The following is a 16,391-nucleotide window of genomic DNA, read 5'->3' as shown; positions in this document are numbered from 1 at the left end:
GAAGATTCGGACCAAACAAGAACAAACTCAGATCCGTTCTAAACTGACACCAAATGACCCCTAGGCTACCCTCACCCCAAATCGAACCTTCAAAAACCCTAGAAATACCAGACTTTTGGATTTTTGCCCAAATTAGATAAAGATTGAGGTTTAATCGACCTTAGTCGAAGTATTTTCAGTGGAAAATACTTCGACTAAGGTCTGTTTGATTTCAAACAAAGTCCGAATCCAAGTTGAGTCCGAGTCGGAATAAAATTGAAGGATTCAAAGGTATTTTTTCTGTTTCTTATGTGTATTCTACATGTATTCTATGTTTGTTTCATTAGTCTGTTTAATTTTTCATGATTTTCTAGTCAATTCTGTTATACTGTCTCATACTCGTCTATTTGATCAGAATTATACTATTGTTTCTGTTGTTTATGAATGTTCATAATATGTGTAATCGACTCGATTAAGTTCGTCGATTAGTTGTTTTGTAAATTCTTATTGCCATTAATGCTGTTTGTAATACCTTGTTTATCTGTTTGGAATTGTTTATTGTCATTGAACTCAGTCAATTAGTTCTTCCCAATTAATTGATTCTCGTTTAATAATTCAGAAAGATTGTCAATGGTGTGTATATATTGTTTTCTGAACAGGGCATTGTCAGTATATTGACAATGCTCCTGTGTATGTTTGATCTTGATTCAATGTTTAAGTCCAGTCTGAATTGTTATAATGATTTCATTGATATGTTGTTATGATGTTAGTTCTGAATTCAGTGTAATTTTACAAATGTTGATTAGATGTAATTGTGTTAGAAGGTTACATTCTTAGTTAGGATTCAGTCCAAAACTTTAGGATTGGTTATAGCTGCTTAAACAGATTTTAAAATCTGTATTGTTAGATTCTGAATTTAAGGCAGTAATAACAGTAATTACAGTAGGAAATCTGGGACATTTTCTGGGATAAAACAGTAAGGGTAATGTGACATAATAGTGGGCTGAAAGTGGTTTGTTAATGGTTTTAATTTAATAGGATAGTGGGAAACAAAGGGTAATGGGCTGCTGAAAAACAGGATAATAGCACTCAATAGGATTTAAAGTATTCAAAAGTAGTTTTAATGGAAACTTTTTGATTTTAAAAGGAGAAAAGGGTCCAAGAAGAACTAAAAGAATATAGGACCAGCCCTGTATAAATACAGGGAGCTGGACTGATTTAAGAGAGAGACTTTAGGAGATTGAAGAAAGAAAAAAGATCAGAGAAAAAGAAAGAAAAGAGAGGAAAGAAAAAGAAAGAAAAGAGAGGCTGATTTCTAAAGCATAGAAAATACACACAGAAATACATATACATTTGAGAGAAACAGAAATCCGAGAAGGGAAAAATCAGATTGGAAGAAAGAAGAAACAGAAAAATCAGAAACAGAAAAAAAAATCAAAAACAGGAATTTGAAACAGAAAAGAAACTGAAATCTGAAATATTATCCCTTTGTTGAATCTGTTCGGATTTATTTGAATCCATAGTTCAGTTAAAATCTGAAGTTTTCTTTAAAATACTATTACTGTGCATCTGGGTTTCTCGGGTCTCATTATTGTTTAAGTCTGTGGAAAGACTGCTATTCTGCTGATTTTGTTACTGCTGCAACTGCTGAAAACTTACTTCTTCTACCTTCATTTCCAGGTACTTATCTCTTAAATTCTATGTTGGAAAAAAGATTCAGCATGACAAATCAATGAAGCTTGAATTGCAAAAATTCTATTTTTCATTTGTTCAAGTTCATTAGTTTAAACTTCATTTTTTGTTTCATGTTAGTTAACTAGTAGTGAATTCAATTTGATAGTTATGAGTTAATTGTCTTTATTTGAAATTCATGTAAAACTTTGTAATAATGTTTTCCATTCTAAATTTTCATTAAAGTATAGTTATGATTGAATTGTTAAGATAGGGAACATGGCATGAAGTTGGCTATTAGTTAAGTCCTATGACATTGTTAGTCAGGTATAGAGTATTCTGAAATATCAAGAAATTGCATGGTTAGTGTATTTCGATTGTTTGGTTGTGGATTAAGGTTAGATGTTGATAGTTGAATAAAGAGTAATATAAAAATGTCAAAAACTATATTGCTAGTTTTACCTGATTTAGTTATGGATTGAATGATGTGAGTTATACGTTCATATATGGCGTGATAATAGGTATATATATAACCATTAAGGGATGATGAGTTGATGTATCTCATTATGATGTTAAAATGCTATGAATGTTTTAGACATACAACTATGTTGCATGTAAGGCAATATTATTAATCGATTTATAATTCCCTTTCTTATCAAATTGATGCCTATTTACCATCTTAAATAAATAATTAGGCCTATTAGATTAAAAGCAAGTATATGAGAATAAGATGAGATATACAAATTGCAACACTTTATATCAATGACAATTAGAAATAGGATTTGCACTAATTAAATAATGAAAAATTGTTCAAAAATATTTCTTCCCTTCATAAATCATGTTTGTTAATTTCATATACAATTCATCCTTTGGCATATATATGTTGTAGTTGCTAGAATCATATTTTTATTTTTTTCTTTGAACTTGAATAGTTGGGCTGAATATAATTTATATCCGGAAATTATAATCGACGGGCAACATTTAATAAATTGTGAATTTCTTTTAAAAGAATTCAAAGACATCCCTTGAATATGAATTTCTCAGTATTTTCATATAAAATGTGTAGATATAACAAACAATTTTGTGAAAAATTCATAATATTATTAAGAATATTTGGTGTAATTAGGGATACGTTCGCATAATCTGATTATACCAATAAAAGCAATTCGAATTATGCGTACGCGTAATTTCGAGTGAATATGTAATATAAGGGATTTCTTCGAGGACGTTAAATTAATTTCATAAAAATCCGAGATGTGCGGTTCACTATTTAAGAAAAACAAATAATCTTGATTCGACACAATTTCGAAAAAATGATTGTTTAATAAATATATTATCAAAAGTTATCGTGTACACGTACGCGTGACACAATTCCGCATTTTTAAATTTATAACACAAATATACGTACGCGTAATTCGATTCAAAGAAGGATCCTTAATCACAATAAGTAAAAGCGGTAGTAAAATCACGTAACGAAAATATATTTAATAAAATCAAGATAATTAAGCCAATAATAAAAACAGTTAAGCGACCGTGCTAGAACCACGGAATTCGGAAATGCCTAACACCTTCTTCCGGATTAACAGAATTCCTTACTCAGGATTTCTGGTTCGCAAAATAATAAACAGAGTCATATTCTCTTCGATTCAGGGATTAAAATTGGTGACTTGGGACGCCTTAAAATTCCCAGGTGGCGACTCTGAAACAAACAAACGAATCCCGTTTCGACTGTCCTTTAATTGGAGAAAACTCCCCATGCGCCCCGCGGGCGCGGTAAATAGGAGGTGCGACAGTCTCCATACCGGTAAAACAGGTATTTTTAACCTAGCATGCTGCACGTAATCCAAATAAGGTAGTTTGAGCAAGTAAGGCAATTAAGTCAATTAGACATGCTTTCCTAAGCTAACAACAGGCTTAAATTGCAAGTAGTATAAACAGGAAGAGAAACATACTAGTAATTACTTAATGAAAACCGAATTTTCAACAATTAGCAAAAGTACGCACTTGTCACCTCACGTACAAGGCATTTCAATTATCAATAATACTAAATCCTAAGGGGAAGGTCCCCCCTGTCACACCTCCTTTTTCACTACCTACACCCCCGCAAGGGGCGTAAAGGAGTTTTTCCAATTAAAGGACAATCGAAACGAGATTTAATTATTAATTATTCAGAGTCGCCACTTGGGAGATTAATGGTGTCCCAAGTCACCGATGGAATCCCGAACCGAAAAAAAATATGACTCTGTTACAGTCCGCGAACCAGAAATCCGGGTAAGGAATTCTGTTAACCCGGGAGAAGGGGTTAGGCATTCCCGAGTTCCGTGGTTCTAGCACGGTCGCTTAACTGTTGTATTTGATCTTATCTGATTTTAGTACATGCTAGCTTATATGCCCTTTTTTATTCGTAAACCGCCTTTATTATCATTTGTTTTAGCAGAATTGCGACGTTGTGAAAGCGTGTTTCGAGCCACGTCGCAATCAATGCACCCGTAGTTATCAACACGTTTCGACTTCGCCGAGATTTGGATTTGAGTCGCATCAATGCGCACCTGATTTTTAAGAAAGTTATTTAATTAAATCGTGCCTAAAGATACTAACGTAGTGTTACCTTGGAGAAGAGCCATGAAGTTCGCTAAACGGCTATCCCAAATTCTAATTATTTCGACAATTAATTACTAAAGGCCCACATTTATTCAATTTTGTGCGGTGAGGCTCGTCTCAATTTGTGAACCTCTTTTCTATCATTATTTATTTTATAAGAATTACGATGTCGCGAAAACATGTATTGAACCACGTTGCAATCAATGAACCCGCGATTATCGACACATTTTTGCTTCATCGAGATTTGGATTTGGGTCGCATCAATGCGCACCCGAGTTTAAGAAGGTGATTTAATTAAGGGCGTGCTTAAAGATTCTAATGTATTGTTATTTTGGAAATGCGGTGAAATTCGCTAAACACCATTTCCTAGCCTATACAATAGAATAATTGTGTCATTAACTACTTAAGGATTTTAATTAATTGGGCCTATAATTGTTGAATTTGAAGTAGAAAATACGGACAAAATACCAATCAAATGGGCCCTGAGCTCACGAAGCCCAACCAAGCCGAGGCTGCAGACACAACCCCTTTAGAGCATATTGGCGTCAGGCCCAGGGCAGGCCCAAGACTGAGCTTGCATTCACACAGCCCAGGGATTGAATCCTTGGGCCCTATTTCAATCCCTTGTATAACCACAGTCTGGGCTGCCTTCACATCCGCTAGGCCCAAAGTTGATTTAGCATGAAATTGTGCCCAACTCATTTTAGATCCAAAATTAAAACAGCATACCATGAAACTTATGCAACAGAAAATAACCGTATAAACATGCAATGCTCACTTTCAAAGAACTTCACCCCAGATTATACACAAGAATTTGACTACCCAGATGCCCAATTAAACAGTTCTAAACATGTAATCTACCCTAATGAACAAGTTCAATATACACATTCTGCCAATTACATAACAAGGAGGTACACTACTGCTATTATTAAAGAGACAGACTACTTTCAATTGAATAGCAAGCCTTGGAACACTTCATTTCAACTTCAACATACACCATTGAGATTCAGGGAAATGTACCTGGAAATTTGAATATGAAATAGAGAAAAGGTGAGGGTTCAAGTATTTTGAACAACAGCAGCAGCAAACCAGCAATGTGACAACACAGAGACACAGACAGATTACTTCAAAATCAGAAATGCAAGCCCATTTCCACAAATCAGGCTAACATACCCCTGTCCCTCACAACTGAAACCCAATACTGAGAATGAAACTTTGGAACTGTTTCAGATTTCCATTTTTTGATGTTTTGTTTTCTGAATAACTTAAAATTGAAATGCCAATTAAAATACAGAAGTAATGAATGCTGAGATTAAAACTTAAGGCTCAAGGTAGAAAATCTGAGAGCAGCCCCCTTTTCCAAGGCATCTAATGCCCTTTTATAGGCAAAAACCCAAAGAATGAACTAAGTTCTGATTTCTCTAATTAGTCCCTTTCTATTTTCATTTTGGTCCCTCTATTCTTATCTTGCTAAACAAGTAACTGCAGTGTACTTATTAAAATTTACACTTGAAACCCTTTCTAGAAGGTCCTCAAGCATTCCTCTACCCCTACAATACCCATACTGCCCTTCTTTATACCTTGATATTACTATTCTTATCAGAACTACCATTTTCCCTACCCAGACTACCCCTGAAAGCCTCTCAGAATCACTGACCTTACCCTTACCCTTAATAACTAAACCCAATACCTTAACCCAGTATGAAACCAATCTAAATCAATTAATTACAATAAGAAACCAACTAAAATTAATCAATTAACAAACAGAGACCAGCTAATCAGACTGACTAACTCAATGATGTTCAACTAACCAACTCAAATAAGCTAAAACGAAAATAGACTGTGATTAAGCCACCATGAATAACATTAAAAGAACTTAAACTAATTATTAATCCCCAAAATTATAATCATTCAATCAACTTAACAAACTTAGAAAAATTAACAGAACCCAAAGTTAAACCAAAAATTAACAAGACAATAATGAAACAATGACTGCAAGTAATATTTTAACCATGCGAGTAAAGAAACAGTAAAAGAAAGGACAGAACAACTCACCAATGCAGAGAAAAAACTCCGGCCAGTCAAGAACATACGAACCCTTTTAGATTTTTGACGCGTAACATCCCCAATCATGTGTTCTTACACGAGAACACATGGTTAAGGGTGCTACGGTTCGAAATCAGAAGGATTTGATTTTAGAGTTTGGGTCGTGATTCTTAGATCTAATTTTTGGGACATTTCAGGGTGATTCGAGAAGAAACAACCACAGATTGGAGTTGAGGAAAGGCTGGGGGTTATAGGGTGTGAATTTGGGCCGAATCGGACAAACTATCAACTGGCCGGAAAACTTCAAATCGAGATTCGAAGAGTTCAGGCCCTATTCGAGGCAAACCAATGAGTGTAGTAGCAAGAGGAAGGTGAGGGGAACCCATGGTGTTATTTTCAGGGTGAACGGGGTAAGTCACGTTCACCGCCGGCAAGGTTTTTTAGGGCGGCGCGGATTAGGGTTAGGCGAGAAAGGGTGGGGTGGGGAAGACGACGTAAATGGGGGTAGGGGGTCTGATTCGGACATATATATATTTGAAACCTCGTTAGTTCCGGACCGTTGGATGGATGAGATCCAACGGTCTTGATTCAAGGGCCTCGAAACGACGTCGTTTGGATTTGTTATGAACCGGACTGGGTTGGGGGATTTGGGCTGGATTTGATTTAAGGAATTTGAGGCGTTTTGGGCCTGAACGTTTGGTGCCTTTGGCCCAACTTCCGGGTCTTAAACAAGCTTAATTCCATTATGTATTTATTTCCTTTTTGTTGTTTGTTTTTTTTTCTTTTTTTTTTCTTCTTTTTTCCGTTTTTACAATTTTCCTAATTTTTTAATTTTTTTAAAAGTGTAAAACTAACATGAAATTATTCCGAAACAAAGATTAATTAATTCCTAAAAATTGTTTTAAGTAAAAAAAAAAAAAATATTTCATGACAAATGCAAAAGTGAACGATCTTTGTGATTTCTCATGTTTTGTTCTAAACAACTTAAACCTAATGGCTACTAAAATATAAAACTAAAGCCTAAATGCCAAAAATGCATATTTTTGTATTTTATAAAAATTAACATGTGCAAATAAAATGCAACAATTATCAGGAAATAACACCAAGATGCACAAAAACTGGTAAAAATAAAGAGAAAAATTATTCATATATAGGGCAAAAATCACGTGCTCACAGCTGTCCCTCTTTGCTCGGAAACACGAAAGGTTTCCGGGCAAAGACAAGTGAGCAAATACGAGCGATTTTTGCCTGTTCAAAAATTCCGTATGAAGCATTTTGAAAAGCTTGACCGCATCCTGCTTCGGAGGTTGCCTACATATCCTGGGCTAAACAGGAATCAAGTCAATGTAGTTCAGGAATGACTGGTAGCTGGGACTACCGGGAGCTGTGATTTCACTGCGAGTGCTGTTGCTGCTGACCTCCCTTATTACACCGTGTAAAAATAGAAGAAATTAGACTAAGCTATGAACTATGAATTACAAAAGTCCTATCTAGATTCTTCCAACTTGCTCTTGTACTTTCTTGTTGCCTTGTTGTCTTGTGTTGCCTTGTTGCCTCATTGTCTTGTGTTGCCTCGCTAAAAACTTCGTGCTGCTATTTCAACTGGTTAACTGATATGTTCTCCTCTCTCTCCAAACTGCTGAACTTGAGTAATCCTGAACTCTAATGTATTCCTCTGTTATCCAGGCGGGCTCCTGATTGCTAAATTTAAACTGTTTGTCTTTATTCTTCAGGCGGACTCCTGACTGCTAAAGTTCAAAAATACATGTCTCTGTTCTTCAGGCGGACATCCTGACTTCAAAATAGACAAAGAAATTAACTGAAAACTAAAACTTGGATTGTAATACCTCTGTTCTTCAGGCGGGCTCCTGACTGCTGAAACTTGAATTGTATGTCTCTATTCTCCAGGCGTACTCCTGACTTCCGAAACTTGAAATTGAATGTATCACCTCTGTTATTCAGGCGGGCTCCTGATTGTTAAGTTTCAAAAATACATGTCTCTGTTTTCCAGGCGGACTCCTGACTGCTAAAATCCCAAATACATGTCTCTATTCTCCAGGCGGACATCCTGATTATTAGGTTTCGAAAGGCATGTCTCTGTTCTCCAGGCGGACTCCTGATTGTTAAATTTTAAAAATACATGTCTCTGTTCTCCAGGCGGACTCCTGATTGTTAAATTTCAAAAATACATGTCTATGTTCTCCAGGCGGACTCCTGATTGCTAAAGTCACAAATACATGTCTCTATTCTCCAGGCGGACATCCTGATTATTAAATTTCAAAAGACATGTCTCTGTTTTCCAGGCGGACTCCTGACTTCCGGGTATCTGAACTACATCCTATTATCCAGGAAGGTCCTGACATCTTACCCTTGTTTTAACTATGCTAACTTTGTGATCCAATTTGATTCCCCTTATGCACTTCAAGGTTATCTTGTATTCAGTCAAACCGCACTTTGCCATTCCCTTTCAATAACTGACTTTCTGCCCCTGTTGCAATCAAAGAAAACTTCATTAGTTTAAAATGGTGGTTAGTTGATGGCATTTTTGCTGGAAAATCCTTCCCCTGCAATGCTTTGTGTTGACTGTCTGACCAACTTTTAAATTTCCCAACATCCAGCGCCCTGAGTATTTTACCCCCTGTTGTTGTTTTACTTTCTGACTTTTTGTAGCTTTGCCCTTCCCACGATATTTCCCAATCATTTCCCGGTGGAACCTTCATTGATTTCCCCAATTTCTAACCATCTGAATGCTTTTGTACCCATACTGTTGTCTTATCTTTTCGGTCCTTTTGCCTGAACCTTCATATTTTCCATAACGTTTCCCAAATATTCTACCTATGCAACTTTCGGTGACTTCCCCTACTCCATTTACATTACGTTGTTTTGACATACTCTGACCACATTGTGCTACACAATTCCGGAAGCTGGTAGTGAACTCTGAAGTCCCTTCTGCCTGCTTTGGCCAAAACTAGTACCGGAATATCTCTGCTAAATGAAGACCTTTAATAGAAAATGAAACGCAACGATTTTTGAATCAAGGATAAGAAGAATCCAAAATCAGATGACTGTTTTTAGGAAGAGAAGGAAAAGAAACTTATCTGAGCGAGACAACTGGTACCCATGGTCATGACATGCATTTTGGATTAATCGGCCCCATCTGTCCAAATAACCAACTTTCAATTGCCATACTTTGTTGCCCAGAACTTCCGTCAATTGTTTAAACTACCAAGACCTTTCCTAGTTTTCCTACAGTACCTCGAAACATTCTTCAACCAACAAACTTTTGCCTTTTAACTGTCTTCCAACTCACTTTCGCCTCAAGGTGCCCGGGAGGGTTTTCACCCATAAGACTCTCTCGTTTATTTTTCTCTCAGCTCCCGTCACCTTACGGTGCCCGTGAGGGTTTTCACCGATAAGACTCTCTCATTTATTTTCGTTCTTTCTTGCTTGAACCAAAGTGTGGCCGTTGTCACGAATTACCGCTACCTGCTCGATTTGGCATTTATCAAAAATTGATCAGAAGGTCTTTCTTGGACCGTAATGTAGGATTTTGGATTGGGTTAGAAAGAAGAGTATGAAAGGCTCAAAACAATTCAACTGGGTTCAAAATACAACTTTCGGAATCCATCTTTCATAACACTCGCAATTTCTGCCCCAATTTCTTGTTTGGGAATTTTAGGATTTTATTTGATATGACTGAGCCTCAGAGTAAGGCTGCCTACGTACCCTTTCGGGATCAAGTCAAACGTAGTTCATTGTATCATAGTTATCTTTGTTTTTTTTTCTTCTTTTCCTTCTCTTTCTCTTTTCCTTCACTTTCATTTTTCTTCTATTTTTCTTCTTCTTTTTTTTTTTCTATATATTTATTTATTTTTCTTCTTCTTTCTTTTCTTTTCTTTTCTTTTTCCCTTGCTTTTATTCCTCTTTTGTTTCCTTTTCCTTATGTTCGGCACCTGTGTTCTTTGATAGTGTCATTGATTCCGAAAGAGGGGTATGAAGGAAAACAAATAAGGCTCAACGAGGTTGACAAAAGGGTAACGTGTTTAGATAGCAGAACAAAACGCCTTCGTCATTTCAAATTTTACGATATGCCAAATACAAACAAACGCGTTCAGAATTGATAAGGAAATCATACATAATATCTTTTGACCGCATCCGAATTGATGGCCATTTCTACACATTTTCCTTCTACATCGGTCAGATACAATGCTCCGTTAGACAACACTCTGGTTACTACAAATGGTCCCTGCCAGTTTGGGGCGAATTTTCCTTTTGCTTCAGCCCAATGAGGCAAGATCCGCCTCAGTACTAATTGCCCGACTTCAAATTTCCTCGGACATACTATCTTGTTGTATGCTTTTGCCATTCTTCGTTGGTACAGTTGGCCATGACACACTGATGCTAATCTTTTCTCGTCGATCAAACTCAACTGCTCAAGACGGCTTTTCACCCATTCATCATCATCGATCTCAGCCTCTGCAATGATTCGCAGAGATGGGATTTCTACTTTTGTGGGTATTACTGCCTCGGTACCATATACCAATGAGTAAGGAGTCGCCCCTACTGAAGTACGCACAGTGGTGCGATATCCTAACAATGCAAAAGGCAATTTCTCGTGCCATTGTCTGGATCCTTCAACCATCTTCCGGAGTATTTTCTTTATATTCTTGTTGGCCGCTTCAACCGCACCATTTGCCTTGGGACGGTATGGAGTTGAATGTCTGTGAGTAATCTTAAACTGCTCGCATGTCTCTTTCATCAGATGACTATTTAGATTAGCCCCATTGTCTGTGATGATTACCTTTGGAATCCCAAACCGACAAACGATATTTGCATGCACAAAATCAACTACAGCCTTCTTGGTCACAGACTTGAATGTCTTAGCTTCCACCCATTTGGTAAAATAATCTATAGCTACCAAGATAAACCTGTGCCCATTTGATGCTGCTGGATCAATTGGCCCAATGACATCCATGCCCCACGCCACAAAAGGCCATGGTGCGGACATCGTATGTAACTCTGACGGCGGAGAGTGAATCAAATCTCCATGCACTTGGCATTGATGACACTTGCGCACAAAATTGATACAGTCCTGCTCCATCGCGAGCCAATAATATCCTGCTCGGAGAATCTTCTTTGCTAGAACATACCCACTCATATGCGGTCCACAAACTCTAGAATGCACCTCAGTCATGATAGTTGTGGCCTGCCGTGCATCTATACATCTCAACAACCCGAGATCTGGCGTTCTTTTGTACAGTACCCCTCCACTAAAGAAGAACCCACTTGCAAACCGTCGAATTGTTCTTTTCTGATCGCCGGTGGCCTGCGTTGGATATATTCCTGCTTTGATGTACTCTTTGATGTCATGGAACCACGACTCTCCATCGATTTCCTCTTCTATCACATTACAGTAAGCATGCTGATCGCGGACCTGAATCTGCAACGGATCAACGTAAGCCTTATCTGGATGGTGCAACATTGACGCCAAAGTAGCCAAAGCGTCAGCAACCTCATTATGAACCCTTGAAATATGCCTGAATTCTATGGACTGAAAACGCTGGCAAAGCTCATGCAGGCACTACCGATACGGTATAAGTTTCAAGTCCCGTGTTTCCCATTCCCCTTGAATCTGGTGTACTAGTAGGTCCGAGTCACCCATGACCAAGACTTCCCGTACACCCATATCCACATCTAATCTCAATCCCAATATACACGCCTCGTATTCTGCCATGTTATTTGTACAGTAGAAATGAAGCCGAGCTGTAACGGGGTAATGCTGACATGTCTCCGAAATAAGTACTGCTCCTATCCCCACGCCCTTCATATTTGCAGCCCCATCAAAGAAAAGTTTCCATCCAGACTTCTCGGCTTGTTCTAATTCATCAATGTGCATCACCTCTTCGTCAGGGAAATAGGTTTTCAAAGGCTCATAATCTTCATCAACGGGATTCTCCGCCAAGTGATCGGCTAATGCCTGTGCTTTCATGGCAGTCCGTGTCACATAGACAATGTCGAATTTTGTAAGTAAGATCTTCCACTTTGCAAGCCTTCCTGTGGGCATGGGTTTCTGAAAAATATACTTCAGCGGGTCCAGACGAGATATAAGGTAAGTAGTGTAGGATGACAAGTAATGCTTCAATTTCTGTGCTACCCAAGTTAGGGCACAACATGTCCTTTCCATATGCGTATACTTGACCTCGTAAGATGTGAACTTCTTACTGAGATAGTAGATAGCCTGCTCCTCTCTGCCCGTAACATCATGCTGTCCCAGTACACAGCCGAATGAACTGTCCACAACTGTCAGATATAAAATCAAAGGTCTCCCTGGTTCTGGCGGGACCAACACAGGTGGGTTTGACAAATACTCCTTTATCGTATCAAAAGCCTCCTGACATTCCTCAGTCCATTTGACCGCGGCATCTTTTTTCAATAACTTGAAAATTGGTTCACACGTTGCCGTGAGCTGAGCAATGAATCTGCTGATATAGTTCAATCGTCCCAACAAACTCATCACCTCGATTTTGTTTTTTGGCGGTGGCAACTCCTGAATAGCTTTGATCTTTGACGGGTCTAATTCAATACCCCTTCGGCTGACTACAAATCCCAACAACTTCCCCGATGGCACCCCAAAAGCACATTTCGCAGGATTGAGCTTAAGATTATACCTGCGAAGCCTTTGAAAGAATTTTCTCAAATCCCTGACATGGTCGGATTGTTGTCTAGACTTCACGATCACATCATCCACGTATACCTCGATTTCCTTATGTATCATATCATGGAATATGGTTGTCATGGCCCTCATATAAGTTGCCCCAGCGTTTTTCAAACCAAAGGGCATGACTCGATAACAATATGTTCCCCACGGAGTGATGAATGCCGTCTTTTCCGCATCTTCCTTGTCCATTAGAATCTGATGATAACCCGCATAACAATCCATAAAAGAGCCAGAAAATGTTACCCTGGTCACTTCAAAGATTTTGTTGGCAATTGTCTCTAAATGGTTACTGAAATTTTGTCAGGCACATGAGCCTCATTCAATATCTTCATCAAAGCTCGGCAATGCTCCTCAGAGTGAAGTAACAACGACAGCAGCGAGATTTGGGCTGGTGTTTTTCTCAGTTGTTCAACAATGGAATAATCTTGTACCTTCATCCTTTTCAGAAACTCTTCTGCCTCTTCTTCCGTTACAGCTTTTTTAACTGGCACTGGATTGTCTTTTGCGCCTTTAGCCTTTCTCAACTCCTCAGGAGCGAAGCAACGTCCCGACCGGGTTAGTCCTTGTGCTTCACAACTCTCTTCCTCAATCTCCTTTCCTTTGTATGTCACCACTACCTTGTCATACTTCCACGGTACGGCTTTGCTATCAACCACGAGTAACTGGACTACCGGTTTTATGACAACCGGTTCTACATAAGCTCCCTTCACAAACACCACGGACGTCGATACTGACCCTGGTACCACTATCTTGACTGGCTCCTGCTTTTTCTCCGATACAAACAGTACTTTCCCCATTACTAACACTGGCTTGTCTTTTATTGCTTTTAACTGAACCCCTGGCCTTGCACTCAACTTTTTTTCCTTAGTCTCCGTAGGACGAATCATCATCACCACCTGCGAAGGTTTCTTAGGCTCTGCCCCCCTATGTATCAGTTCAATCATATTGGCCTCATAATGTGCTGGCAACGGATTTTGATTGATGTTTGGGGCCTCTGGAGCCTGTACCTCAATACGGCGATTATCAATGAGCTCTTGGATTGCGTTTTTCAATTTCCAGCACTTTTCAGTGTCGTGCCCCGGCATCCCTGAGCAATACTCGCAACTAACAGAGTGATCCAAGTTTATGGGAAGAGGGTTTGGTGCTTTGGATTCAACTGGGGCCAACATCCCCAACTGTTTCAATCGGTGGAAAAGAGAAGAGTAGGATTCTCCCAATGGAGTAAACGTTTTTCTGTTTGGGGCCTTCTCATTTCTAAAAGCTTGGTTTGGGCGGAAGTTGGTTCCTGGTCTGTTAGCCCTGGGAGGTGGATAGGTGTTTTGTGAGGGTGGATGTGTGTTTTGGGGGTTCAGTGCACGCCATTGTGAGTGCACTGGGGGCTGAGTGTAGGTCTAGGCGTGGTGAATAGAAAAGTGTGGTTCTGGTGGTGGATAATAATGTTGCGTTGAACCGTATGGGGTATATTGATAGTTTGGGTGGTGGGGTCTGGGTTGGTTGTAGTAGTGTGGGTGGTTATTGTGCCTGGACCAAACATTAGCTTCAACTGCGACAACTTCTTCTTTCTTCTTTTTCCCTAGCACACCACCAGTGCCGCTTTGGATGGCTTGGGTGGTTGCTTTCAACGCCGAGTAGCTCAAAATTTTGTTAGATTTCAACCCTTCTTCAATCATGGCTCCCATCTTTACCACTTCATTAAATGACTTTCCGACAAATGTCACTAGATGACCAAAATAGGTAGGTTCCAATGTTTGCAAGAAATAATCTACCATCTCACTCTCCCTCATGGGAGGGTCAACCCTTGCAGCTTGTTCCCTCCAGCGGAAACCAAATTCTCTAAAACTTTCTCCAGGCTTCTTTTCCAATTTTAACAATGACAGACGATCGGGTACTATCTCGAGGTTATATTGAAAATGGCCAATAAATGCCTGGGCCAAATCATCCCATGTATACCATCGGTCGGGGTCCTGCCTCGTGTACCATTCTAGTGCTGACCCGCTCAGGCTTTGACCGAAATATGCTATCAACACTCATCCTTTCCCCCGACACCTCTCATTTTGCTACAGAAACCACGAAGATGGGCTACTGGGTCACCGTGCCCCTCATACAAGTCAAACTTTGGCATTTTAAATCCCGCAGGCAACTGTACATCAGGAAAAGGGCACAAATCTTTGTATGCGACGCTAACTTGGTTTCCTAAGCCATGCATGTTCCTGAAGGATTGCTCCAGGCTTTTGACTTTACGAATCACCTCCTCTTACTCCGCATTCTTAACCGGTTTCTCAACTTCTCCCGGGATTTCAAAATGGGGAGAGTAGGTATATGGTTCAGGTACTTTAAAGGTGGGTTCAGGAGGGTAATATTGGGTGTCATGAGTTTGGAATAGCGTCTCACTAGATGATCTATGTAGTGGAGCTGGGGGCGGTGCCACAAAGACGGGAACCATGGGTGGTGGAAGGTTCTGTTTAGAGGGTGGAGCTGGGGGAGCGTATGATGTAGTACCATAACCCTGGGCCTGATAAGGGAAAGCTGAAGACGCGTGGGGAGTGGTAGGCTCCTGAGCTTGAGTCAGGGGTGGGATGTAAGATGGGTTGGCAGGATATAGTGGTGCTGGGTGTCCTTGCGACCATGCCCGATGCATTTCAGCCATTTGTGCCTTTAATTTCCTCATCTCTTCTTTCATAGCACCCACATCTGTTACCTCGGCCTCGTTCGAAGGATCTACGATGCTGATTTCCGAATCCTGCCCTGTCATTTTTACTTTATCTTTTGACCGGGTGTTGTATGGATGAGTTGCCAGAATTGCCAATCAACTAACCACCTGCCTGGACTAACACATTTAGACAACCACTTTGTTAGCGATTAGTCTTAACAGATTTAATAACCACACGTTGGCATGAATGCACTTATACAGTTAATCCTTTCTACTATGCGTTTGCTTGATTGCATGCGTCATCCCGGTCATTTTACTTCTTGTTTCGTTTTTCTTCTCTTTTCCTTATCCCTCTCTTGTTTTTCCGCTTTTTCTTTCTTCCCCTTTGTTTTCGCACTCTTTCATTTTTTTTCTTTTCAGTTTTCCTTCTATTTGTTTGTTTTTCTTTTGGTTATGGTCGAATCCTATGGAGATTGCCTACGTATCGTGACCACGCACGAATCAGACCAAGCGTAGTTCGTAAAATAAGGTTGAAAATAAAAGTTCTCAACTTTCATTAATAAACAGATTCTTACAAACTTGACATCTTTTGTTTTGGAAAGAAACTAACAAATGCAATCTGTCATCAAACCAAAAACTCTAAACCTGCAAACCTACTCAACTCAGGGAGGTGACGGACATACAAAAGACTGACTCGAAATGGTAAACATTTACAGACACGGACTA

General features: G+C 39.3%; 1 protein-coding gene across 1 annotated transcript; it reads right to left on the bottom strand.

Moving 5' to 3' along the window:
* Window positions 1-15,269: 15,269 nt before the first annotated feature.
* LOC138870729 (extensin-like) lies at window positions 15,270-15,767 on the bottom strand. The gene has a single exon (XM_070148563.1). It carries the CDS (start codon window positions 15,765-15,767, stop codon window positions 15,270-15,272), a length of 498 nt encoding a protein of 165 aa, XP_070004664.1.
* Window positions 15,768-16,391: the final 624 nt, after the last annotated feature.

The sequence above is a fragment of the Nicotiana sylvestris genome, chromosome 6 (genome assembly GCF_000393655.2).
Source record: "Nicotiana sylvestris chromosome 6, ASM39365v2, whole genome shotgun sequence".
Taxonomy (NCBI): Eukaryota; Viridiplantae; Streptophyta; class Magnoliopsida; order Solanales; family Solanaceae; genus Nicotiana; species Nicotiana sylvestris.
This window is presented reverse-complemented; position numbering and strand designations above follow the sequence as displayed.

Excerpts from the sequence above, each read along its gene's own strand:
- LOC138870729 (XM_070148563.1), bottom strand. The coding sequence starts at position 15,767 with ATGACAGGGCAGGATTCGGAAATCAGCATCGTAGATCCTTCGAACGAG.